Below are 26,227 nucleotides of genomic sequence, written 5' to 3' on the forward strand. Positions count from 1 at the left end.
TTTTAAATTAAATTTTTTTTTTATAAATTCTTATTTTACCCTTAAAAAACGGATACGCGTTTAAAACGATCGTTTAAAACACGTTTAAAATGGCCGTTTAAAACACGTTTAAAACGGATTCTTTTGCTGTTTCTGTTTTTTTCCGTATTGTATAATAGCATACGAAAAAATGCGTTTTAAACGGCAAAAAAACGCAAACGCGTTTTAACTAACAGTGGTCATGACTTAGTTGAGACTGGCCCAACTATGGAGATTTAATTGAGCTGGGATTTAAAACGCAAGACCCAATCCGACATTCCGACCTGTTGCAGCCCTAGTTCCATTGGGGGGTGTGTTAGATAGGCAAGGGAATAAAAGAGAACGAGGCACGGATACTAATAGAATGTCTAATTCTAGATTGATAGTACAATATTATTTTATTGCATTTTCAAAATTTCAGTTAGTTTAACGGCTATATGTTTTCAAATTGGCACGTGAAAAATTATTATTCCTAGGCGCTTGCTTCCAAATTCCGAATGACAAATTTGAAAAACGTAATTAGTTTCCCGCGACTCACATCGTTATGGCATACATTACGATCCGTCTACAAGTGAGCGTCTGGTACGCGTACACGCTGCTCACATGCACCCCTGTAGATGATCTAATTAGAGTCTTTCCCTCTCTTTGACCCTTAGATCTAAAGATCCTCTTCCCATTGGCTGTTACTGCTGAAGCTCCATTGGCCATGGTGAGGCGCCAGTCTTCCTGCTTTCAATTTTCGAAAGGCAAGTAAAGAAAAGCAAACCATAAAATGTTTTCTACAAAAGAAACAGGCTCGTTTTCCAGTCATTGGACTAAAATACCCATATACCATATTTATATCTGGTAACAACTGACGGTAGAGTATTAAGGGGATGTGAATAGGTATAAATAGGAAAGTAGGTGGTTTTTCAGTCATTTGGGTTCTGGCTTTTCTTAGAGTTTTCTTCCTAAGAAATTAATTTTCGTTTTAGGCCACTTGAAGCCTCTTGTCTCGTCTCCCCGTTTCCCTCTCTCGCATCTCTTCGCAATACTTTCAAGGAAACTGGTGACCTTGTCGTCTATTCCTCTTCGATCTTTATGGCTTTCCTTTCTATCGATCAAAATGTTCATGCATATCGTTAGTTTTTCCTCTCCCGGATCTGTTGCAGAAGATCTCTGATTTTGGGGGTATCGATTTCAAGATATTGAGATTGAAAGCCGACGAGTCTCCTTCTTGAAGTTTTCCTGTCTAATCACGTTTCTAACCGACGGAATTAGGGTTTCCTTTTCTCGTTTTATAGGGCTTGTGGATTGCAGAAGCCCCTTTTTGGTTCCGCAGATGTCTATTGTGTGGCAGATCTATTGATTATTGAGCCGGATGGCTAACGGCACAGATTCGGAGCAGTTCGTGTTGTTGTCCGGTGTTCGAACTGGTCTTAAACGCGAATTCGCTTTTGCCTTGAAGGTTCAATCCGAGCTGTCTGGTTCACTTGGACGGACTAGAGCAAGAAAGTTTCAAAATAGCCCTACTGCTAATGCAGTTTCCGATAATTCCAGTAATAAGAGATTTAAGAATTCGCATGCGAAGAAGGAATCAAAGAATGATGCTGCAAAGCCTCAAATTGAAGAGGAGCTGAAGAGAGAGTTGGACAAATCGCTACCTGGGGTGGAGCCCGAGGTCGATCTGGCGAAATCTGTAAGCAAAGAGGAGCGGAAGAACGATGGTCCAGAAGAATCCAAGAACGATCAGGTTGAATTTCCAAGCGAGAGAGAGAAGGGTGAGATTTTGAAACCTCTCAAAGAGGAAGGGAGTAGCATGGAATTCCCAATGCTGATTGACGACGAAATCCAAGCTAAGCGTGCTTTGCCGGAGAAGCCCCTCAGGCGATTTACTCGTTCGGCCTTGAAATATAAGGCAAAGCCAGTGGAGATCTCAGATACGACAAGTGGTGGGTCATTTGTGTCTGAAGATGTCAAGGAGAGAAAGAATAGTGCGCTGAAAGAGGACCCAATGAGTGACCCGGTCAAATCTCCAAGCGAGGAGAATCGCCATATTGATCTGGTGAAACCGGCGACACCTGCAAGAGAAGTGAAGGCCGAGGAAGAGGTTTTTTGGGGACGCAATACTGATCAGAAGAGATCAGACGTAGGGGAGGAGCCCAAGAATGACCCTATAAGACCTCAAACGGAGAAAGGAACTTGCGCGGTATCCCCAATGGTGATTGATGGTTGTAGCGAGGTACAGAATGTCTCGCTGGAGAGGCCACCGAGGCGGTTTACTCGCTCAGCCTTAAAGCCAAATGTAGAACAAATGGAGGTTTCCGCCTCTGCAGGTGGTGATTCTGTCGTACCAGAAGATGCCAAGGATGAAACATCTGCGAAAGGTGGTTCAGTCATATCAGATGCCAAGACTCGGGCTGTACGAGGGGAGGGCGAAATTATTGATGTGGTTAGCCCATTGATAGCATCACCCAAGAAGAAGTTAGAAATGAAAATGTCGAAAAAGATTGCCTTGACCAAATTACCCTCTAAGGTCCGGGAACTCCTAGATACTGGTATGCTCGAAGGACTGGCTGTCAAGTACCTCCTTCGTGGGAAGACGGTAAGTTTTGCACGTCCCTCTCTCAATCTTCTCACTTCATTGCCCCATGTTTCTACATGTATTAAATTGATGGAATATATCGACTTGTTTTATTGAACTTGACTGTAGAAAGGGATTCGAGGAGTGATTAAAGACTCTGGAATTTTGTGTTCTTGTGATTCCTGCAAGGAATGCAAGGTAAGCATACTTCTATGGAATTGTATGTTAGTGTGATGAATTTGTTTTGGTGCATCTTTTTAGATTCAATGACGTATGTTTCTGTATATTAATTTATGTAGGTTATTACTCCCGTCCAGTTTGAGCAGCATGCTGGTAGTTTAAATAAACGCCCAGCTGATTATATTTACTTGGAGAATGGGAACAGCCTCCGTGATGTAATGAATGCATGCAAGGATGCTCCCTTGGACACATTGGAAGCAACAATTCAAAAAGCAATTGGTTCATCTCCTGTGAACAATGCTGCTGTTTGTCAGAAAGATGCTACCACATGTCAGAATTGCAAAAGTGAGCTTTTCACTCATACTTCGGATGTATTAAGATAATGGTTGCGGTTGAGAGTAAATGTTAGGATAACTTCCAGTATTCTATTGAGTTGGTTTTCTTTTAAATGTAATACTCTTGGTATTTAATGTTCTCTAGGGCCTTTTAGTCCATCGCGCACTAGGAGGTCAATGCTTTTATGCAGTTCATGCATAGTGGCAAAGGAATGTCAAGAAAGTTCACCTTCTATGACTGGTGCTACTGTTAGGTATGCTTTCGCAGCCTAAGTGTCATATCCTGTAAATGTTGTACCATCTTGGTTCCCCCCCCCCCCCCCCCCCCCCCCCCCCTTTCCAAATGTCTCTTCCATTAAGATGGAAATATATTTTGGCTCTTACCTATACGATTAAAATATTTTGGTTCTTGCAGTTTCATTTTAGTTATATTATTATTGCTTATCATTTGACAACTAATCCTCTCTTTTTGAAGTATTGTTTTCCTTTCTTCTAATAGCCTATTTGAAACCAATGATGATCCCAATGGTTTGACCCCTTGTCCAGTAAAATTCAGTGTGTGAAGTTTTAAAATCTTTCAAATGAGACATATATCTATGCCAACTATTCTTTTTAATTATCTTGGTTCATGAAATGTTGTTGATGGAATTTGATATTGTATAATGTTTATTAGAATAAAACATGCTTTAGAATAAGTTCCTGTGCAATTTTCATTCATACTACCATGATTATTTGTATGGTTTCAGTTTTGGATTATCCATTCATTTGATGACCCAGATGGGTCGGTGGCTATATAGTTGGATTCTTTCAAGGAAGGTTGATACTAAGCCACCGAAATATGCCCGCATTAAGTATTTTAATTGCGTGCATCATTTTCAGTTTCTTTCCTGGAAGCTAAATTCTATTTTCTATATCATTATCATCTCTAATCCCCTTGTATATGGATTGCATCAGGTCATTAAAGCCGGTACTAACTCCAAAATCTTCTATCAGTGCCTCAAAGCGTATCTTATCACCAAAATCAAATAGCAGTAAAGGGAAGATAACAAGAAAGTAGGTATTCCGTACTGTGAATCTATATACTGATGTTGTCCATTTTTGGCATGTGTTCTTGAGATTGCATAAGTTGATTTTGGTGTTTTGTTTTGGTTAAGTCACTAAACAGTGTTAAACTATTATGTCTTTTTTTCCAGAGACTTGAGATTGCATAAGTTGGTTTTTGAGGAAGGTGGTTTACCTGAGGGAACTGAAGTGGCTTATTATGCACGCGGACAGGTTTTTGCAACACTTTTGCAAATAAATCTGCTTTTATTTATTTATTTTTATTTGGTAGGTTCTCTTTTCGTGATGAATAGTTTCCTATTGTTGGACAGAAATTGGTTGAGGGTTATAAAAAGGGTTTTGGAATATTCTGTCATTGCTGCAACAGTGAGGTACTTCATTTACTTCCTAAACAATTTTATTTTCATAGATATCATAGTGTTGGTAATGGCATTTTGTTTTCCCCAAGAGCAGGTCAGTCCATCACAGTTTGAAGCACATGCTGGTTGGGCTTCTCGTCGGAAACCGTAAGTAATATTAGCAAAGACTTTGTCCTGAACTCTAAAGCTATCTGAGTCTCTATTTCCACCCTAACTTGGTTTATGTTTTCACAGCTACCTACACATTTTCACATCTAATGGGGTGTCACTTCATGAATTGTCAATTTCTCTTTCGAAAGGTCGGAAACTTTCTTCCCAAGACAATGATGACCTCTGCACCATCTGTGCAGACGGTGGGGATCTTTTGCTTTGTGATGGATGCCCGAGGGCCTTTCACAAAGGTGAACTTTACTCTTTGTGGATGGCGGATCTTGTATTCTTTTTTATTGCTTCAATGATAAACGGACCTTATTTGTTCAATGAATCTATGTGATAGTTCTCAGATATTTGGAGCTTTATAAAGGGGAAAACAAGGTAAACAAAGGATCTTGATTTGTTGCTGTAATTCTAATGTAGGAGGCTAGGCTGAAACTGAAAACACTAACAACCTACAGAATTCCAAAATCGCAGTCAACAGATGGATTGGTTTTTCAGGACAGAATGCAAGGAAAACAAATAACTTAATATCCAGCAAAGGATGGGGCTAGATATCATCGGGTAGGGTTTATATCCTGCTGACTGAGTATTACAAAGATGGGAGTGATCCAACGGATTAATCTGCAGAAAACTCCATGAACGGAATTAGAAATTAGAAGGTGACAGGAGAGGGGTCCAAAGTTGGGTCAAAGGAGAGTATTTATGGGGGAATAAACCCATCAAAAAATGAGGCCAATCCAATGATTGGATGACAAAAAATAAGGACTGAAATATGAAACAGAACAGGGATTTTGCTGGGATTACAGGGGTCTATAACATTGCTAATACTCCATAGAAACTGCAATGGCCAGTGAGTTTAAATAAATCTGATAAAATAAAAATAAACACATCAAGGCCATAATTGGAAGTAATACCTTGCTAGAAAACTGACAGAATAGTGGAAAGAACAAAAAGAAGAAAGTAAAAGATAGAAGAAAAACTAGGAAGAAGAAAGAAAGAAAGTAGAAAACGGATATGTAGGCATCTCACCTACTGTATAGAAGGTATTTGATGCAGATTCGTGGTTGAGCCGAATTGACCCTTTTGGCAATTTGGAGTAATAAGATGAACTGGGTCTAGTTGAGTGTTTGGATTCAGTAGGATATCTTAGTTTATTTATTTATTTATATTTTTAGTAGTTGGATTTATCTTGTAATTTTCTATTTTTATTTTTAAGAGGCTAATTAATGGTAGTCTATTTAGGAACTGATGAGTCCAAACTAGAATCCATGTAGCCAATCCCTTTATGTCTACTTTGTCCATATTTTACTTACTCTTCCTAGTTTGCCCTTTCCAAAAAACTTTACTAGTACCCATGAATTGCTACTTTCCTTTGTTATAGTGTCTCCATTAATTTACTAGATTTCCACCACTCTCTTGTAATTGGATTTCAATTTTTTGAATGGGCCCGCAAGCGATCCAAAATGGGTTTTGGAACCCTGGATCCACATCAGTATCCCACTTATCTCCACAGGGGCATCTCACCCAAGCTGTCTCTCACAAAAATCCAGCATAAGCTATTTTTCTCCTTTTTTTTCTCCTAACTCAAAATCGTTGCTGTAGTGGTGCTCTTCTTTCTGATTGATAAACTTTAACAAATGCAACAAATAAAGCTTCCCTTGCATGGCCTACACATGCTCCCTTACAATTGTTAACTCTTAGAAATAGAAACCCCTTAAATTGAAACTAACAAGGCTTTATAGAATCCAGCCTACTGAAAAAAATGTGGATTCTAAGAAATAGATACTAAAATCTATCTTGTAATTGACTAAAGAACTTGAAATAGAAAGTAAACAAAATAGTGACTCGATAAAATCTTCTCATTGACAGCTGAAATCTTCTTCAAGATACTCCATGCAATCACACTCAAGCCTTCTAGAATAATCCCCACGCAGTGTGGCTTCTTGGCAGCATCTTTCTTCTAAGGCAAGTTTGCATGGGCCCACAAAATCTGAAGAAAATCTCCCAAATATGCTGGGTTGATTGGGGAGTGGATGAACCTGGACGCATTATTGTTGATTTCTCTCAACCACCATTGATCTATATCAAATTTTGTTGTTAGAAGTTGGAGGGTTTTGAGGAAACTAGGTCCATTATTTCATCACATTTATGGTGACCTGCTTCCAAAGTTTAGGATCTCCAACCTATAGCATTCTCAAAACATTGATACCTTGTTTCCTTAAAGGCAATAACACCAACACTGAAGGACTTCAACTTTTGTGCTAGTTTAAGTGGTTGCCGTTTTATGCTTCTCTTGTAGTCCTATTTGGTAATCTTAATTTTTGGGCGACTATTTTGTCTCTTTCTTTAATTCTGTTTTATTCTTTGGGTGATCCAATTTGGCTTTTTGCTTGGATTGCCAATTGGCTCAGGAAAACTTGAATGTGAGCTTTGCTTAAATTATAGGATAGACCAAATGTATCAAACAATAGCAGAAGGAGATAAACAAAAACCACAGGTTAGGAGAAGAAGAAGAAACCGAAGAGGAAGAAAAAGAGAGAAGAGAAGATGAGAACCTTAGGAAGAAAACTGGCTCACAGTTAGGCAATGATGTAGATACATAACCAAAATGTGCTTGTTTTATTAGGAATAAGCCTTGGGTTGGGTTCTATACATGTTGGGCCGTTGATCCCATGTGTTTTCATTGTAATGGGCAACTTTAATGGGCTTGTAATATTGGTACGGCTGTACAAGGTTCAAGATCTCGGTTTCACTACACATCTCGCCAGCAAAAAAAAAGAGATCTGGCGAGATCTTGTATTTTTTTAGCATTCGACTTGTTGGTTGATCTCGGTGGGCATATGGCCTTTGTAGCCCTTGAAATTTGTATTTATTCTATTTTAGTCATTCTAAACACAACGGAAACATTAGTTTTTCTAAAAATCAAACTCAAAATGGTACTTTTAACATTGTACCCTATGTAAGTAGTCAACGAGTCTTCGAACCCTTCATCTAGTATAATATATTCATCAATCCACCTTCCACAATCAATATTCTGACACAACATAATAATTAGAATATAAAAGCCATAATTTCTAATTATTATTGGTGATTGTAATGGCATAAGATAAGCGACAATTAACATAACAAGTAACAACATAGCTTCAAAAAAAATTTTTTTTTGGTAAGAAAAACATTTATTCAAACAGAAAAATAAAAAAAATTAATTTAAAAACAGAAAAATATTTTTTCTTCCATGAATCTATAGATCACACTTACTGGCAACACAACAACAACAACAACAACAACACAACTTAGCGTTATCCCAACTAAATGGGGTCGGCTACATGGATCCATGAGAAACTTATTGGCAACACATATAAACAAATCAATGGTAAGAAACAAGATTTGATGATATTTCTATGAAAAATATTGGGTTTGGAAAGAAATTTTTACCTTAAAGAGTTCTTGAGAAGAAAAGCCACCACCAAGGTTGAAGATCTTTGCTTCAATGTTACTAACAATGAAGATCTCTAAGAAAAAACACCAACTCCACAGCTTGATGGTGTTTTTTTTTCACAAAAAATAGTTCCAAGAGGCAAAACCAGCAAGCTCCAGGCGAAACCGGCGAGATTTCTTTCCTTTCGGGTCGAAACCATGCTTTATATGCAATGGGTTGAACCAAAAACTGAACCGAAACGAGATATGGGCCGAGACCCCGCCGAGATCTCAAAATCTCGGACGAGATATGACCCTTTTTTCACCTTGCCTCTGCTGCCAACTCGCCTTTTCCAGAAAACGAGATCTCGCCGAGATCTTGAACCATGCAACTGTACAGGTTAGGCATACAAGATTAGTTAGTTAAATGCCTTTATTTCTTTATTTTACTTGTTATCAAGTGTTATAGTTAGGCTGGATTTGGATTCTATAAGTCCAGTCCTGTTTTGAGCCAGTTTTCTTTTTTAGTTCAGTTTCCAAGTTTGTTTATGTCACCTTATTCGATAAGGATTGGTTTATGCCTTTCCTTTTGCAGTGTTTGAGCCTTTTTTGAAATATCCTAGCATTGTAACGGAAATTGATTAATGAAAAGCTTTTGCTGCTCCTCTCTTCATGTTGTGAAGAAATCCCTTGAGTTTGATCAAGGAACCTTGTGTTTGATCAAGGTTTGGCTGATATTTGATCCATCAAACCACCTTGCGTTGTGAAGCACAAGTGTTTCTCTGGTTTTACGTCATTCTTCCACTCCTTCCCCTACATTAGCAAGTTCGTTCAAGTTTTGAAATTTCTGCAAATTCTTTTTTCTAGATCAGATTCATATGCAAGACTTTTTTTGCATGAGTTCTGTTTGCAACCCGACCATTAGATTCATTCCATTTTCTGACCTAATTTTCATCAAGCCCTGTTCATAAACTCGAAACCAGTTTGGTGACATTATGACCTACTGATCTTGAGTTATTTAAGATTTTCCAATTCTGCCCTTGATTAGAACATTGTTCTTCAAGTAAGTTAACTTCGATTCTGATTTGTTAATGTTTCTTGACCTAGATGCAAAATCGATTGGCAACTTCAGCCCTAATTTCCGAGATCTCTTTTGATAAGTCAAATAACTGGTTTATCCTTAACCTAGTACAACTAGGATAGTCCATATTTGTTGATCTAACTGTTGGATCAATTTCAGATTTTCAGCAAACATTTTGTCTCTTATTTATTGAACTTGATTTGAATATCAGTCGTTCTGATCGTCTGATTTGCTGTTATATAAAATCTCCCATATCTGAACTTATTCTTTGATTAAAGACCTTGTCTTTTGGTACTGTGTTGAGTCTTTAAATACTGTACTGCTGTATACCCTAACCATGAGCAATAGAACAACAACAACAAGAAGTATGCTCCTTGTCTCTAAACATGAGCAATATGATATATTTATAATAGAGAACGGAATAACTACAAGTATACTCCTTGTCTATAAACCAATACATATAATGGTCTATAAACCATAGTTGTCAAGGCGGACCCTAGGCGTTGGAGGGCCACTTGGCGACAAGACGCCTACATAAGCGTTGCCTAGGCATGTAGTACATGACTATATGTAAGTAGTCATATAGTAACACTAAGATGGATTACGATATGGTGAGAATTGAGGAGGGAGAGATCGAAAAGTGATTATTTTAGATATTTGGGGTCGACCATAAGTAAAGAAGGTGATATAGAGGATGATGTTTCACAGAGAATTGAAGTGGATGGATGAAGTGGGGAGGTGCGTTCTGTTGTATGACCGAAGTATTCCTTTAAAGCTTAAGGAAAATTCTATAAGATAGTCGTATGATTGGCTATGATGTATGGGCGGAATGTTGGGCAGTTAAGAAGTGTCAAATAGATAAGCTATGTGTAGCAGAGATGAGGATGTTGAGATGGATATGCGGCAAAACTAGGAAGGGTAAAAAAAGGAATGACCATATTAGAGCTGATTTGGGAGTTGCTTTGATTTATGATAAGCTCCAAGAAAGTTGTTTGAGGTGGCGTGAATATTTCAATGGAGGCCTTTGGATGTACAAATAAGGAGGAGTGATCTGATTCAGATTGAAGGAAGTAAAAGAGCTAGGAGTAGGCCTAAAATGACCATAGGAATAGTGAGGAAAGACATGCATAATGTATGTCTTGTCCAAGTATGACCTCAAATAGAGTTGATTGGAGGGCAAGGATCCATGTAGCCGACTCCATTTAGGTGAGAGTATTTTACTGAGTTGTGGTTGTGTTCCTTTCCATTTTCTATTATTATTTTTATGTCCTTGCACGGATCCATGTAGCCGACCCCATTTAATTGGGATAAGGCTGATTTGTTGTAATATAGCGATGATAATTTTATCTAATTTTATGCATATGGAACATAGAATCCATATTAATGCAATATGTATAATTATGCTAATAATGATTTACTATAAGAAATTCAACATGTAGAAGACAAAGTATATGACATATTATAATCATATTCATCGAAAAACAAAGCAATAAACATAAGTCAACGTAAATTTGTGAAGTGTCAACAAGGAGTGCTATTGCCTTGGACCCAAGAATGAGCCTAGATGCCTAGGCGATGCTTTGACAACTATGATATAAACCAATACATATATGCACTTATACCTAAATTACCCTCTATGGTAGTACTAAACACAAGAATATCCACTCCCCCTCAAGATTGAGCATGTTCATCACCCATGCCCAGTTGGAACATCCCTAAAAAAAAAAAAAAAAAAGGAAAGATGTATCACCTAACCGACTTCCAGAAGTAACAAACAGGGTAGAAACTTACTTATTCATCACAACTTCTACCAAAAAAAAATAAAAAATTATTCATCATAACACCCCTTGCAAAATTATAGTCAACCTCGGTGTGCTTAGTGTGCTCATAAAAATAGGGTTGCTTACAATAGAAATGGCTGTCTGATTTATCACAAAATATATCGATATGCTTGGTGAGAGGAATTCCAAGTTTTTGAAGAAGAGACTTCAACCACATTAACTCAGTTGCAGTATGAGCCATGGCTCTATACTCAGGTTTAGCACTAGTCGTCGGCTCCTCGCTACTATGAAATGTTTCTTACTTCTCCAAGTAATAAAATTTTCAGCGACAAAAGTATAATAGCTAGTAGTAGATCTCCTATCACCTTGAGCATCGGCCCAGTCAATGTCAGAGTATCCAAATGAAAATTTCCCCTGTAAGTTCTTGGTAGCTGCGATTTTGTAAATTTTGGGCTTTGTCTGGCCTTAATTACTTGTTTATGTGTATAGGGGGTGCAATTTATCTCTGGTCTCATCTACTTGCATGATTGGTGTGTCTTATTTTCTCTCAACTGTTTTGTTTATGATTATGTTTTCGACAATTTTTACAACTTGGATTGCTTATTCAGTGAAACTTGCTTCGTTGCTGCTGTTGTGGATTGTGGCTACTTTATTCAGTGTAAACCTTGCATCTGCTTATAATAATTTAACTGTGGCGAGTGTTTCTGTATGGTCATGTTGTTAGTTGCATGTCCTTTCACTTACAGATTTTCTTGATGGATTTCTTTAGTGTTTTCTTAATGTGTTTTCCAAAATGACACTTTGCAGATTGTGTGTCTCTGTCAAGCATCCCTCGTGGTAAATGGTACTGTAAATATTGCCAAAATATGTTCCAAAGAGAAAAGTTTGTTGCGCATAATGCCAATGCTAGGGCTGCTGGAAGGGTTTCAGGAGTTGATCCTATTGAGCAAATATCCCAGAGATGCATACGAATTGTCAATACCTCAGAAGCTGATGTTGGTGGATGTAACTTATGCCGGTGAGCTAAACTATGGCTGTTATGAAGAAGAATTTTCTACTTGTTCTGTCATGATGTTACTGAAGGCTTAACCTGTCACTGCAGTTCTTTTATTGTGTACAACTCATTACTTGCATCCTAAAGCTTAGGTATGTTGTACCCGTTTGGATTAGACTGATCTGACTATTTGAACAGAATGTTGGAGTGTTCACCGTCGGGTCAAAACATTTGATGTCCTCAGTCTTTCTAAAACATTGACTAATATATGTGACCTGATAATGGTACAAGCCTTCATCTCCCTTCCACCTCCCCCAGCCACCCCCCCACCCCCCGGCAAAAAAAAGAGAGCAAGAGATGAAAACAATAATGTGTAGGGCTTGAGTAGGTGTGAATGGCTTCGTGATTGAGGCTTCACTTTTGTTGATGTTTGGGGAGGTTTTCTGTCTGTGTCCTACTAGCATCCGTGACATGAAATAATTTGCTTATTAAAAGGAAACATGGTTAGGTCTTGGGTGTCACAGGATACATAACAGTTAATGGCACTTCCTTGGAACAAATGTCTCATTTAAAGATGATTGGGACCACCATTGGTCTGTTGAGGCAAAAAATGAGTGATAAAATGTCTTTTTCCAAATACTTTCATGTGAAATTGTTCTTCATTCTGAGTTACTAATTATTATCCTTTGATTTTAGTCCTTATGAATTTTTTGGCTTAATGTCCTTTATATTCTGTGGTATGTAGAGGTCATGGATTTAGCAAATCAAAATTTGGTCCACGGACAGTTCTACTATGTGATCAGGTATATATTTCATGTTGACTTAAGCCTCACATTGTCATGGCCTGAATTTCATGGTTCTTGTGCTTCCTTTTTCTCCCTGTTGATCCATTATATGTTGTTGGTCATTACCTACTTTCCCCCCTTCCTCCCAAGGTTTCTCCTGTTCTATCTTCTCTTTTCCTTTTCGATTCGTCTTCTTTATTACTAAATGTAATGTATGTATTTCCAGTGTGAGAAGGAATTCCATGTTGGCTGTTTGAGGGATCACAAAATGACAGATCTGAAGGTTGGCTCATGAATTAATTATCTGTTAGCTTCTATCCAGTCAGACTATATATCATCCATTTATGTTGTGTATCTGCAAGACTGCAACTTCTTTCCATGGATTGAAATACTTATATGATATATAACAGGAATTACCCAAGGGGAAGTGGTTTTGCTGCACGGATTGCAATAGGATAAATTCTGATTTGCAAAAGTTGCTTGTTCGTGGACCAGAGAAGTTGCCAGACTCTCTTTCAAATATTATAAAGAAGAAGTATGTGGAAAAAGGTTCAGATAATACTGATCTTGATGTAAGCTGGAGGCTTCTCAGAGGGAAGATTGCTTGTCTTGAGACTAAACTGTTGCTCTCAAAGGCTGTGGCTATCTTTCATGTAAGTAGTTGTCATTTATGTATCAACATACTTTGGTTCTCAGCACTTGGCTGCTATAGTTCCCATCTTTAGAGAAGTAATATTAGGTTTATCAATAATGACTGCACTGCTCTGGAGTTAATCCTTGCCTAATCCGGTTGGTTGTGATTCATATTTCTTTGTGGTTTTTCTTTATCTTCTGACAGCAGGATATTAAAATTGCACCTGCTGATGCTTTATGTTTATTTTTTTCCCTTAGGACCGGTTTGATCCTATTGTTGATTCAACAACAGGTCGTGATCTTATACCACCAATGGTTTATGGGTGAGCAGAAATCCTTTCATATCTTCTAGTTTCTTGTGTTAAGCCCTACGCCTCCTCCTTGATCTCTATACTTTTGCTTTATTTTCCATTAATTTCATGGATACACATATTAATGTGGCTTTGGGCTGGACATATAAAAATACTTTTGTGGATTTGGTGGTATGTTAAAGCGCTTTTGGCTGCCTGGCCCATTTTCTGCCTCATGGGCTGGTCGTTTGGTTGTTTTGACATTTGGATAGGAGAGGAATCTACCGGATAGGTCATATGTCAAATTTGGTAGCCTATCTCAACCAAAGGATCCACCATTTATGAGAATTTCCCTCTCTTTTTGGCAATGATCCATTTGAAAAACCAAGCTGCTGGATCTCTGCTCCCTTAAACATCAGAATCTGATAGTCTTGGATAATAAGTGCATGCCACCTTTGGAAAACCTCTGCAACATATCTTTTGCTTTTTTTTTTTTACTTGTTTTGAATGTTATTTATTTATTTTGTTACATGTTTTTTATAGGAGGAATATAAGGGATCAAGAATTTGGAGGGATGTATTGTGCAGTATTAACAGTGAAGTAAGAGAACAATCTTAAACTCCAACCTAAGCACTAGTTCACTTAACAGTTATTTACTTATTTTGTTGCAGCTCATCTGTTGTATCAGTTGGAATTCTTCGGATTTTTGGAGCAGAAGTTGCAGAACTTCCTTTAGTTGCCACAAGAAGTGATAACCAGGGACAGGTGAGGCTGTTATGTTACAGTTGTGCTAGGTTTTAATTGTCCTACTGTATCCGCCGATACTATCCGATATGTATTCTGTCTTAAAGGTACTGTGATACCTGAAAAAAATTATTTATTTTATAGGGTTGATACATGGTCATTAAGTATCGTATCGTATCGTATCAGGGAGACAATATTTGCATGGACATATACAGGGGGGGGGTCTTAACGCTTTGGAAAGGTTCATTTCTTTGGTTGCAAAGAACTCTAATTATATGGAACTCTTTCTCTTGGTGCAGGGCTGCTTCCAGTCCTTGTTCTCTTGCATTGAGAAGCTTCTGGGGTTCTTACATGTAAAGAAGCTAGTGCTCCCGGCAGCTGATGAGGCTGAATCCATTTGGACAGAAAAGTTTGGTTTCACAAAGATTGCCCCAGATGAGGTGAGTGGGTAGTCTTTGTTTTGTGAACAGAAACTAAGTTGTTTGGTGGAGAATAATATGTCAAATCTTTTGCTGCAGCTGAGCAAGCTGAGGAGAGAGTGCCAGATGATGACCTTTCAGGGGACTTCGATGCTACAAAAGCCAGTCCCCAAGTGTAGTTGGTGAGGACATCTGATAGTAAATCCCCCGGCAGGGACCAAAGATAGCCAGCCCTTTTGTTTTCCTTTGTACAGGGAGGGACATAATTTGATTGTACAAATAGGAACGGGACTCACTACCTCCAAAGAGTTTTTGGTTTACTTTTTTCTGTTTATTTGGATGTAGAAACTATATGAATGAAGATAGAGATGGATCGAGTTGGTTGGTAGGTAGTGAGGTAGGAAATTGTTAGCATCATAGATCCAATCTTTTTGAACCGAGGGGATGTGAAAATGCCACATCCTTTTGTAATTTGTGGGAACTTTAGCCCCTCCTTTTGCCCTGGTGATCTCTATTGCAGTAAATATTTCTCTTTATTTATATACACCCCAGGTTTATGCTCTTGGTAGTTTCAGTCCTTTAATTTTTTAATGCTTTGTTTTGCCATGTGAGCAACTTTATTTAGGCTAAAACTGAGCCAAGATCATTGGCGTTTATTTATCTACGAAATTCCAGCCAAATTCAAGCCAAATGCCAGAATTAGGCACTCCGAATTCTCTGTGACCCTGAATGGAACCACTCAACCACCTCCGGTATTTTTTTTTTTTTTTTTTTGAACGTCTTTGCATATTACCATTGTTGTGGCTCCGCTGCTTTCTCCAATTTCTTATAAGAGCCCACCACTTCTCTCACATTCTTTGCAGAGATTTTTCGTGTCACGGAAACGATGGATCACCACTGCAGAGATCATTCTTTTTTCACTTATTCTCGGTTCCAATTCAAAGTGTGAATGGTTGGAATGTAAACAGCAATGTGCCTAGGCTGCTGTTGGAGGTGAAGGATTTCATGGGTCATAATGGCAACAAGGAGGATGACGATGCAAGAATCGGGTGAATTAGGCTGATCTCTCTTGGCCTGATCCACTGATAAATCCAAGAGAAATCGGTCAGTGTTATGATCAGGACCAGCTGATTTTTTTTTTTTTTGTAGAGTTTTGCAAGAAATGATTGGAAGAGATGATAACAGGAGGGAAATTTAAAATTTGAAAATCAAAACTAACGGCATTTTCGTAAAAGAGTTTCCTTTAAATTATCCATGGCCAATGAGAGAGTACCACGCGTCTTGAAACAATTAAGCGCTATTAACGAATTAATGAAGTTTTATCTATATAAGAATCACCCTCAAGGGCTTAATCTCAAACTTTCACCAGATCCGCGAAAGGTTCAGAAACTTAAATCGGAAGACGAAGGCTAAGGCGCACTCTCTGGTCTCTCCCCCTCTCTCCGCCAGGTACTCTAAACTTTGCCCTATTTTTTGGGCTTCTTCGTATTCTTCACTGTTTTTTTCTCTCTTTCCTATTCCTCATTCGATAATCGGAAGGCCCTTTCCTTTCTAATCAAAGTTGAAGGTATTCCATCTTTCATTCATCTCTTTGATGGCGTTTTGTTCTTTTTTGAAGGTCCTTCTTGGAATCGAACAGACAACTTTCTTTTCTGAAGGTCCTATCTGCAAGTGATCGCAGCATCAGGAATAGGCATATGGGTCAGATCCAGTATTCCGAGAAATATTTCGACGATGATTACGAGTTCAGGTGCTGAAAGACTATTTCAAGAATTGAAAGATGTGTGAATTCTGTTTTCCCATTTTGGAACCCTATTGATGCCCCTTCCGATTGCGTTTTCTGCAGGCATGTCGTTCTCCCTCCCGAAGTGGCTAAATTGCTCCCAAAAAATCGCCTTCTCTCGGAAGTAAGTGAAACAATCTCTTGCATCCGGAGTCGATTCTCTGTAAATTAAATGAATTAAGGGAAAGAAAACCTAAATATCCGTATAATCCTATTCTGTTTTGTTGGGTATTTCAGAATGAATGGCGAGCGATCGGTGTTCAGCAGAGCCGCGGATGGGTTCACTACGCGATCCACCGCCCAGAGCCTCACATTATGCTCTTCAGGAGGCCCATCGACTACCAGCAGCAGCAGGAGAACCAAGCTCAGTAATAGATGATCGCGAAGTGAAAGAAAATTTACTCTAAATTCCCAACATGCATTTCTTTCTTGATTCTCTCTCAATTTTTTCATCCAGAAAAGAACACAGGGTTAGGATTTCTAATCTGTGACAAGTAATGTTCTCAAGTTATTGGATGGGAATGTATCTTAGAACCATCGTTTGTTTCTTGTTGGGGATTCAATACTATTCATGACATTCTTACTACTACTTTGATGCGTTAGGGTTTTCTGCTTCCTTCGTTTAATCATGTGGTATTCTGTAGTTATCGACTGTGAGATGCTGAGATTATCCAAGTTGTGGGATTGGTTGCTTGTGTGTATTCGTCTAATTTTTGTGGTTTCGAGTACACTTTTTTGGATATTTATATTTATCCTGCTTTACGTCTGGGATGACAATTATGCTTTTTCTTGTTAAAGAGATCGTCTGCACAAATGAGGAAAAATGGCAAGTTGTCGATCATTACTAAAATTTTAAACCTTGTTCATACAACAAGAAAGATAAGCTCCTTGATGAAAACATTACAGGAAAAACATACAGGAAAGCTACAAGAACCTAATGAACATGTCAGTAGAATTCAAACCTAAACCTAAACTTTAAGGGAAGAGAGAGAACTGCTCTAAAAGCACAAAGATGGAGGCATTATTTGGGAATTTACAGACTACTGCCGGAATTCGTTCAATCAGGAAGTGAGGAGTCAAGGGCATCTAAAATCAACTTGCTGTGCTCCTGCATCAACTGAGCTCGCTTTGCCATAGCCTTCACCTCTGCAATATGCTGCAACCTCCACTCCTCATTTAAGCGCATCAAAACCGAGCCGTCCAGAGAGCGTAGCCCCTCCCTGAGGATCGCATCCCAGGGTAAATGAGATACTTCTTTCATTAAGAAGGGAAAATTCTCCAAGCCCAACTCAGCAACCGCGACAGTAACAGTTGCTCCTCCATTTTCAGCCGGTGACACGTGAACCGCCATTTTCTCTTTTCCATATTCAGTATCCGAGGCTTGATGAACTCGCGTTTCCCCTTGTCTATTTTCGAGGGGCGGAGCTTGAGATCCGGTTTTCACTTTGTTTTTCTTCTTAACGCCAAAGGCGGTCAGGGGATCTTTGGCAGGAGAAGTGCCGGAATCGCTGGGATTTGCATAGTCGTTCTCGCCGTCGCCCCATATCTTTTGGGATAGGAGGTAGATCTCTGAATCGTGGGTGGTTTTAAGAGTCTTTTCGTTGTTGATTTGTTTGGCATACTTCCGTCGCAGCTTACTGAGCTTATCGGTCAATTGCTTGTTTGTGAATTGACCTCTGAAAGAGTCGCCGACTTTGTCGAAGATCAGAGCAGCGGTGTTGGCAGGCGAAGGAGAGGCATGGGCGGTCTTGTTGATGTCGAGGAAGGCGTTCAGGAGTTTGATTTCGTCTTCCTCTGAGAACAATCGCTTGAACAGTTGTTGGTTCTTAGGCGCTTCTGCCCGCAGATCTTCCGTCGCTTCTGCCCGCAAATCTTCCGGCACTTCTGCCCTCAGATCTTCCGGCGCCTCAGGGACTCTCTTCCTCCTCTTATTATCGCTTGAATCTCTGCCGGCGGAATTTTTCTTCTCTTTCGTCGACGCCGATGGGACCGTGGAAGACGTTGACATGGGAGAAACCAAAAAAGACAGACCACCGATAATGATGAAAACACACACCGTCGTAAGTCACTTGAACGCCATCACTACACAAAGAAGAAATGGTCCGATGAGTGCGTATTACGCAATGGGCGCAGTGGAATCTGTCCATTACAAGCTTCTCACTCCACATACTGGGCGCATTTTAGATAAATGATGATCCATAAGTTCGAGGTGATGGGATCGATTCTTCTCTTTCACGGACTTCTTATAAATAAAAAAATATTATGACTGCCTTTCTCTATCAACAAGAAAAAAATTTATGTCAAAAAGAATTCTATCCGGTTGTATTCTTCCCTCCATGCTCATAAATAAAAAGGGGACAAAATGACCTCCTTGTCCCTCCCCCGATCCTCTGTTGTGTGACAGATGCCCTGTAGTGTGTATCCAATGATCAGAAATGCCTTGAGCTTCAGTTGCGTGATTAGACATGTAACACGCATCTAATGATCAGGAATGTTCAGGCACGTAACCCAAGATGCTCAAATGCAACTTAAAACATTTCTGATTGTTGAAAACACCTTATACGATGTGTCACCACGTAACAGAGGATCCCAATCCATTGGATGCCCCTGTGTGTCCCGTCTTTGGCCTGTCATTGGATGCCATAAGGCAGCAAGCCCTTCCCCATTTTGATAAACTAAAAGAACCTGACAACCAAGCCTCATCAGTAAAGATGTAACATATGAAAAGAGAGCCAGAACGATGGGTATCGCAGATATAAGAATAGGACTGGGATCTGGTTGTAGAATGACCAGAGGCAAAACACCTTCTTTAAGGTAGTAGTCATAATCCATAGCACAAAAGCCATTATGTAATATGGTTTTATCTGGTGAAATAAATTTTAACAGTTTCATGTCAATTTCCTCGTCAATGGCAAGGAAAATGTAAACCCAAGTACTAATAAGAAATCTTTCTGTATACTCTTCTTCCTTGCACGCAAAGCTCTTTAAATCTCAACTGTGAAATGCCACATGTTACCATAGCCACCACCACCACCACAAGACAATGCAACGCAATCTCTCCATGTGGCAAAACAGACAAGAAACCAAAACGGCAAAACAAAATGGAAGATCAAAATAGACAACTTATCGTAATCAACCAGCTCAACCTCTGGCATCTATCATCATTGATTATGTATTGCAGATCCAGTTTTAAAAGCCCAAATTCAGATGCATAACAAGAAGCTTGTGTGTACTACTATATATATTCCTTCAGTGATAAACAGCAATATATGATTACAGAATCTTGAATATATGGAGCATCAAAATAATAAAATGAAAGGAGGTACTAACATTCAGTTTTGGTGATTCCACAAGAAAGCTTTATTTGGAAACGCGGAGTTCTAATACATCGTCCTAGAGCAATATACAACATTATGATTATACAACATTAAAATTACAGAATCTAGAAAAGATATAAACAACAATTACAGCGCTCAGCAAATATACATTATTTCCCTCCTTAACATGTGAAAGTAACTATGATACAAAGAATCTGGACCAAGGATGTGACATAATTTTGTTGCCTCTGTAGGTTAGCACAATAAACTCATCACTCTTGTACGATTGCCTTCTCAGAAACTTGTGATGCCCTCCGAACTGATTCAACACGATCAACTTGTGATGCCCTCCATGAAACTAAATTAGCACATTTCAGCAACATGCCAAGGGCAGAGGAGCAAGTTGCTCGAACAACAGCATCTGGTGACCGACTCAGTTTACCTACCAGAATTCCAAACACCTGAAGAGAAGACATGATTAATGTATCTATTTTGGCTAGAAATCAGAACTAGTACCATTAGTTATTGGCGAAAGTTTTTTATCAGGGGGTGTAAAGAGAATCTCTTCATCCATGGTGATTTGATGGTATGATTGAACTCCTGAAACAGTGAGTCTCATCATTAAATCTCACCCCTACTAATGAAGGTCCGAATTACCATTCCTGGGTTCAATCAAAGGGTCAGATCCTGTGGCTGAAGAGATTCTCTTAACTAGGTTATTTATAGTTAAAACAGCAGTATTTCCAGTCCGGTTCTGTTTCTGCCACGTAGCATGTGGATGGGGCTGTAACTTGGTAGACAAGTGGACCCCAGGTCCCTGCTCATGAGTCAATTTGGCCAAATCAGAGTTGGCCAATTGGCAAATAGAAGATTGCAAAATTCAAGGCTATAGAGAGGGTGTACAGAAAAGCATGGATGGCTGCAAAATACAGGGATGCATGGCCATACATGGAGGTATTTGATTGAATTTGAGTCTGGAACACGATATATGGTTAATCCAGACCAGTTCCCATGTAACTAACAGTCAGAATTGCCAGATCATTTCCATGTCACAGAAATAGGTGGGCCGTCTGGATAACCTCTCCAGATGAGCCCACCAGAACAACTTTCAGCTATAGTTACCGCAAATGCGAAGAAGTTCAAATTTAGAGACCTGTGTACAGAATGGAGCTAAGATGCGCTCATCATCTGAAAGTGACAGCATGCTGCAAGAGAAGTAAATGGCATTTGCCTGGATAATTGGCCAAGGAGAATCAAAAGCCTGCATCAGTATCATAAAACATTTCACAATACTGCCAAATTTCAATCCCACTGTTTGCGGTCACTATATTGTTTAATACAGTGGAGTGTGAGGGCCAGTCCACAAAGTTAGAAAGAGTGCTTGTGATGAGCAAGGCTGACTGTTATCATTTTGAGTTCCCAAAAGGAACTAAAAATAGACAAACCTGTACTAGTGATGTCATGTAAGCATCAGTTCTTGATGGGAAGTTTTGGCAGAGTTGTCTACTGATATCCCTAACAAAGTCCTCGTAATCACTTCTGAGAAAACACAGAGAAACTTCAATGCGATTCTTCCATAGCAAAAGCATAATGTTTGCCTAAATAACACTAAACCAGTGGATTGCGGATTTACTCATACGCACCGGTGGTCAGAATTGAAATAATGTGTGCTGAATAGGGAAGACAAGCTTTCTACTTCCATTAAGGGCACCATCTGTCGAAGAGTGTACTATTGCAGAGACAAACAGAATAATAACGGGTTTCAAAAACAGAACTCACAAAAAGAAGCAAACAACAGGAAACAGAAGATCATCTTACCCGGCAAGCCTGCTGGACACTAAAATCGTCATCATGAACATGAAGAATCAGGCGCGGAAGGGCTGCATGCACCTGATAATTGGCAATTAACAAGCAATTAGTTTTCTTAGATCATAAGAGTGTAGGACGATATCCAAGAAACCTTAAAATGGAGAAATTACTGAGTAATAGACAAAGTGAACACACAGCACATGAAGGCTCGGGGTGGGCAACGAAAAAGCATTGGTCTCTGATTCTTGAGTAGGTCCCATATTGTATGCTATTCACCAACAATAGTTGACCGGACTATAGAGGGGTAAATGCCAAATCAGAGACAATGAGGAATGTTTCAGAATCAATAGGGTAGTCCGATAAACACTAAATTTAAAAGCTCTTATGGGTTAATCCCATCAGACCATTCGACCACCAGCTGCCAACCTGAAATGTTCCAATGTTCGATCCATTTTCAAAAAAGGTGTGTTAAAATTTCCTAATCAAATCTGTTGTTGTGTGTTGATATACATTGTTGTGGCCTTTACTTAACAGCTTGAGCTTTTGGGATAAGTGGTTGTAACATGGTATTGGATCTAGGAGGTCAAGAGTTCGATCCCCTGGTAAGTGCAAAGGGTTTGTCTTATGTGTTGCTGTGCCCCCTTGGTGAGATGTGATGGCATAAACATGTACTGCAGTTATGTGCAGAGCCGCATGTGTGTAGGCCTACATGTATGGGGGTCGTGTTGTGAGTATACATTGTTGTGTCCCTTACTTGGCAGTTCGAGCTTTTGGGATAAGTAGTTGTAACAAAATCATTTATGTTATCTCTGCAAGTGGAGGAAACTTAGTTTACTGAATTCTACCTAGTGTATCTTTATTTTCTTTCTACAAAATAACAAAAAAATATTTCATGGAGTTGATGTAAAGGAATTCAATAATGGAAGATAAAACCAGATTAAGAGTAGAAAGAAGCCAATAAAAGCTTCAAAATCCAATAGGCCATTCTTTATTTATAGCGAGAATAGCAATTACAAATATACTATGTTAGGTAAGACTGAGTCACAAGTCTAATCCTAACATAAAATGAACCTAGACGTTTAATCGTCTAGTCAACGCCTATCCTTAACAGACGTCTAGTCAACGCATATCCTTAACATATATCAAAATTTGAAGTGGGCGAGCCCGTCGTGGAATGGTTAAGTTGCACTATTGCAACATGTTGGTCATAGGTTTAAAACTTGGAAACAACCTCTTCTGCAATGCAGGAGTAAGACTGCGAACATTTGCCCCTCCCAGACACTGCAGTAGCGGGAGCCTCATGCACTGGGCTGCTCTTTTTTTTTTTTTTTTTGAAATAGATATTTTAAGTAGCAGAATAAGTAATCTAGACACTGAAGCATTTTTTTATTTCCATAGATGTAAAAAGGCATAAAAAATGATTTTAGAAACACATTAGTTCAATTTATCGTCTACTAAAAAATGGGTATCCGGATGGCTATGATATACCTGTTCAATAAAAGATTCACGTTGTGCACCAACTCCATAGTTGCACAGTGCTCCAAATGCTGCGAATGCATTGGCTCGCATCTTCCCATTCATGCTTATCTGTTCTTGAAAGAAGATAATAAGTTTATCCAAAATTCACCTTGATATGCTTGCAAGTATTCATCTCTTGTACAACTTGCATCAAATTATGTATTGTCTGATCTTAATTATGGATGTTGACAATTTTATTTAGAAAAATACAATTTTCATATATTTATTGTTACCACCTGTTTCTTATATGTCATTTATGTAGTTTCTTACGTAAAACAGATTAGTCTTGTTACATTATTTTTTTATTGATTAAATTCCAGCAAAATAAGCTACTCTGGGCATCCATGTTTCAGGTTTTGTTCCAGAAACCCCAAGCTCTAAATTCTTTACAGGTATTGCCCAGCCTCCATTATAAGAAGGTTGAGCAAAAGCCATTTCAATAGGTTGTTCCTTCCTTCCCAGATGGTCCAAAGATTCACACTTGGAATTAAAGCCTAGAACTTCTCTCACTTTCTACTTTTGTTTAGACTAAGTGATGCAGTCAAGACTGCTCGATTGGGCCTAAAAGGACCTTATTTTGGGCCTTAGAACAGGTTCTTTAGGTTAATTGTTTATGATGTTAATCTTGTAACAGGCCTTAATTATAAGTCCATAAGGCGAGGGTGAGGTCTGACACGGAAATCTTAGTAAAAAGTGTTAACTTCCAAGTTATAAGAGTTTGATTTATAGGATACTTATTAGCTCGTAAAGAGGTCCTGATTCGAGTTTGTACTTATTCAAATTGTGAGAGTGATTAAGAGTCCCTCTGATGCGGATCCGGGTTCCAAAGACCGAAATCGGATTGCTTAGGGCCCATAAGAATGACAAAATAACTCAATTTATTGGTTGAGTGGCATTCTTGTAATTTCGGAAGTGATTGTGAACACCACATGTAAACTACTAAGTGAGGGGGCCAATTGGAATACTAGAAGGGGAGGAGTGTTCAAGAATTACCAAAGAGAAGGGGGAATAATAGAACACACTTTAGAGAACAGGGGCTTAACTGTAATAAAAGCAAGTGTTTATTTTAAAATCAATAAGAGAACCTATCTTCTCCTATTGATGAAAGACCAGGCCCAGGCAGTAGACCAGCACACTTCCAAGGAGAGAACTTCACCAAATCGCATCAGCTGAACCTGAAATTCCAGGCACAAGGTCGAATCAGCAGTCCCTACCCAAACCAGTTGAGATCGGCTTCAAATAGTAGAGGAGAGGACTGATCGAAAGACCTGCAACTTGCCCTGGCGGTATAATCTTCAGTTCAGACCTGAAGCTGGACTTCGATCTCAGGTTGGAGGAAGGCTTTGGAGCTCTGACTGTGGGGGTTTTTGTTGCCCAGGAGAGGCCTGCCTTTGCTCAAGGTCTCAGTCCAAACAGATCAATGGTGAGTGAGATCGGTCCCTTTTTTATTATGTTGCAACAAATGCAGGGGCTCGAGCAGCAAGAGGAAAAGAAGAAAAAAAATGAAAAGAAGAAATATAGAAGAAGTACAAGAATGGAAGAAGAATGGAAGGAAAGATCAGAGACAGAGAGAAATTATTAGAAAGGAGAAAGAAGAAAATCACCCACGGCAGCCATGGTTCACACCCAAAATTATCAAGTTCTAATTCTCCAAAATTCTCAATTCTTCATCGGGGTCACACCAATATAAAGGCCAGCAACAATGTAAAAATGGAAACTAACCTAAATAACATCTGAAATCAAATCTCACTCAAATAAAATACTACCAAACTAATTCTAAGTCTAAAAAAAGAAAGTAAATAAGGAAACCAAATCAAAGATATCCCTTCTAAACCCATCGCCCAACTGCATCACCTTCCATGAATCAGATTAGAAAATTCCAAGGGTTACAAATATACACCCCGACAACCCCCCCAAAAAAAAAAAAAATAAAATAGAATAATATCAGAATTGCTAAATAGAATTGAGTTTAGCCAACTTAAACCCATGACCACTTGGTTGCAGTGGAGTAACCTTACGCTGACCATTGCACCGAGGTCCACGTTCTAAAACTTGGGAACGGTCACGGGATCGGTCAAGGCCGATACCGTTCCAGTAGTGATCTGGATCGGCCAGGATTGGACTGTATCAGACAGATCAACCCCCCCCCCCTTTTTTTTAAATTATTACAATTTTACCCTTAGACCATATCGGGATCGGAAAGGTCAGGATCGGGGATCTGTCAAGGCCGATACTGACTGATCTGATCTGAGTTTAGAACCATGCGGAGGTCAGCCCTCTACCCATGTTAAAAATGCTTATTCAAAAATCTCGAGTTTATAAGGGCCACAACAATATATATATATATCAAAACAACCCAGAAAAACTGCAATAGTCCTCACTGACATTGTGGTTTTTTCAGTGTGAAAATTATTGAATACTGCCATTATTGCGTTGGAGATGTCTAATATTATTGCTAACTGTCTCCATTGGTTACTATTCACGGCATTATCATGTTTGGCAGGTGAAAAACGGAAAGAAAGCCATAGTTAAAGCAGTCCTCTATTTATGTTAGGCATGTGGGAAGGCCATCCTAATAGGCATGAACTTTTTCTTTTTAGGCTGGAGAGGTAAGAATGGTGTTTTCTGTTCTATAGAAAAGTCTAAGTTGTATATTTTATTAAAATAACAAGCTAAAGCAGAGAATTTTCTGTTCATTTGCAAACACAGATCTAGGAAAACTCAGACGAGCAGTGACAGAGGAAAGGATTAAGCAATTGAAAATACCAATAACCAAATTACCAATTCAAAAGTTTCAGCGGATGCCGCAAGGTCAAAAAACTTACTTGTAGATTACGCAGTCGTACTGTAAGATTAAGCAAAATTGGATCCACAGCATCTTTGGGTGATGATTCAAAAAAAAAAAAAAAAAAAAAAAAAAAAAAAAAAAAGAAGAAGAAGAAGAAGAAGAAGAAGAAGAAGAAGATTAGAATCAAACAATAAA

General features: G+C 38.9%; 4 protein-coding genes across 6 annotated transcripts in view; 2 read left to right on the plus strand and 2 right to left on the minus strand.

The window, feature by feature from the left end:
* Window positions 1–945: 945 nt before the first annotated feature.
* LOC122087686 lies at window positions 946–15,361 on the plus strand. Of its 2 annotated transcripts, none has more exons than XM_042656890.1 (18): window positions 946–2,602; window positions 2,711–2,779; window positions 2,881–3,106; window positions 3,242–3,350; window positions 4,090–4,149; window positions 4,290–4,371; window positions 4,470–4,529; window positions 4,612–4,664; window positions 4,752–4,918; window positions 11,760–11,970; window positions 12,692–12,749; window positions 12,958–13,014; window positions 13,142–13,384; window positions 13,623–13,687; window positions 14,198–14,254; window positions 14,326–14,419; window positions 14,698–14,838; window positions 14,917–15,361. In XM_042656890.1, exons 1-18 carry the CDS (start codon window positions 1,379–1,381, stop codon window positions 15,001–15,003), a joined length of 3,063 nt encoding a protein of 1,020 aa, XP_042512824.1. In that variant the 5' UTR covers window positions 946–1,378; the 3' UTR covers window positions 15,004–15,361. The 2 variants fall into 2 exon arrangements, with proteins under 2 accessions (XP_042512824.1, XP_042512823.1); XM_042656889.1 differs by having other exon boundaries at window positions 948–2,602; window positions 4,051–4,149.
* A 748-nt stretch (window positions 15,362–16,109) lies between these two features.
* On the plus strand, window positions 16,110–17,189 carry LOC122087688 (cyclin-dependent kinases regulatory subunit 1). The gene is made up of 4 exons (XM_042656892.1): window positions 16,110–16,266; window positions 16,436–16,567; window positions 16,664–16,724; window positions 16,838–17,189. Exons 2-4 carry the CDS (start codon window positions 16,515–16,517, stop codon window positions 16,970–16,972), a joined length of 249 nt encoding a protein of 82 aa, XP_042512826.1. The 5' UTR covers window positions 16,110–16,266; window positions 16,436–16,514; the 3' UTR covers window positions 16,973–17,189.
* Window positions 17,190–17,414: 225 nt separating this feature from the next.
* On the minus strand, window positions 17,415–18,854 carry LOC122087687 (STOREKEEPER protein-like). Its single transcript, XM_042656891.1, has one exon. It carries the CDS (start codon window positions 18,606–18,608, stop codon window positions 17,658–17,660), a length of 951 nt encoding a protein of 316 aa, XP_042512825.1. The 5' UTR covers window positions 18,609–18,854; the 3' UTR covers window positions 17,415–17,657.
* A 1,082-nt stretch (window positions 18,855–19,936) lies between these two features.
* LOC122086514 (protein SHOOT GRAVITROPISM 6) overlaps window positions 19,937–26,227 on the minus strand; it is a 46,770-nt gene continuing 40,479 nt past the window's right edge. The window contains exons 19-25 of one of the 2 annotated variants that reach the window (XM_042655379.1): window positions 26,070–26,144; window positions 23,215–23,313; window positions 21,736–21,807; window positions 21,561–21,646; window positions 21,363–21,456; window positions 21,071–21,148; window positions 19,937–20,378 (exon numbers count right to left, since the gene is read on the minus strand). In XM_042655379.1, coding sequence (XP_042511313.1) covers window positions 20,190–20,378; window positions 21,071–21,148; window positions 21,363–21,456; window positions 21,561–21,646; window positions 21,736–21,807; window positions 23,215–23,313; window positions 26,070–26,144 — 693 coding nt within the window. In that variant the 3' untranslated portion in view covers window positions 19,937–20,189. Of the gene's footprint in view, window positions 20,379–21,070; window positions 21,179–21,362; window positions 21,457–21,560; window positions 21,647–21,735; window positions 21,808–23,214; window positions 23,314–26,069; window positions 26,145–26,227 lie in introns of both variants that reach the window. The other variant, XM_042655378.1, reaches the window with a different exon arrangement.

This window comes from Macadamia integrifolia, chromosome 8, assembly GCF_013358625.1.
Source record: "Macadamia integrifolia cultivar HAES 741 chromosome 8, SCU_Mint_v3, whole genome shotgun sequence".
Classification (NCBI taxonomy): domain Eukaryota; kingdom Viridiplantae; phylum Streptophyta; class Magnoliopsida; order Proteales; family Proteaceae; genus Macadamia; species Macadamia integrifolia.

Coding starts and splice junctions, on each gene's coding strand:
- LOC122087686 (XM_042656889.1), top strand. CDS start 1,379: ATGGCTAACGGCACAGATTCGGAGCAGTTCGTGTTGTTGTCCGGTGTT. Junction 3,351..4,050: donor ATGACTGGTGCTACTGTTAG/GTATGCTTTCGC, acceptor GGATTGCATCAG/GTCATTAAAGCCGGTACTAA. Junction 13,688..14,197: donor ATACCACCAATGGTTTATGG/GTGAGCAGAAAT, acceptor TGTTTTTTATAG/GAGGAATATAAGGGATCAAG.
- LOC122087688 (XM_042656892.1), top strand. CDS start 16,515: ATGGGTCAGATCCAGTATTCCGAGAAATATTTCGACGATGATTACGAG. Junction 16,568..16,663: donor GACGATGATTACGAGTTCAG/GTGCTGAAAGAC, acceptor CGTTTTCTGCAG/GCATGTCGTTCTCCCTCCCG. Junction 16,725..16,837: donor AAAATCGCCTTCTCTCGGAA/GTAAGTGAAACA, acceptor TGGGTATTTCAG/AATGAATGGCGAGCGATCGG.
- LOC122087687 (XM_042656891.1), bottom strand. CDS start 18,608: ATGTCAACGTCTTCCACGGTCCCATCGGCGTCGACGAAAGAGAAGAAA.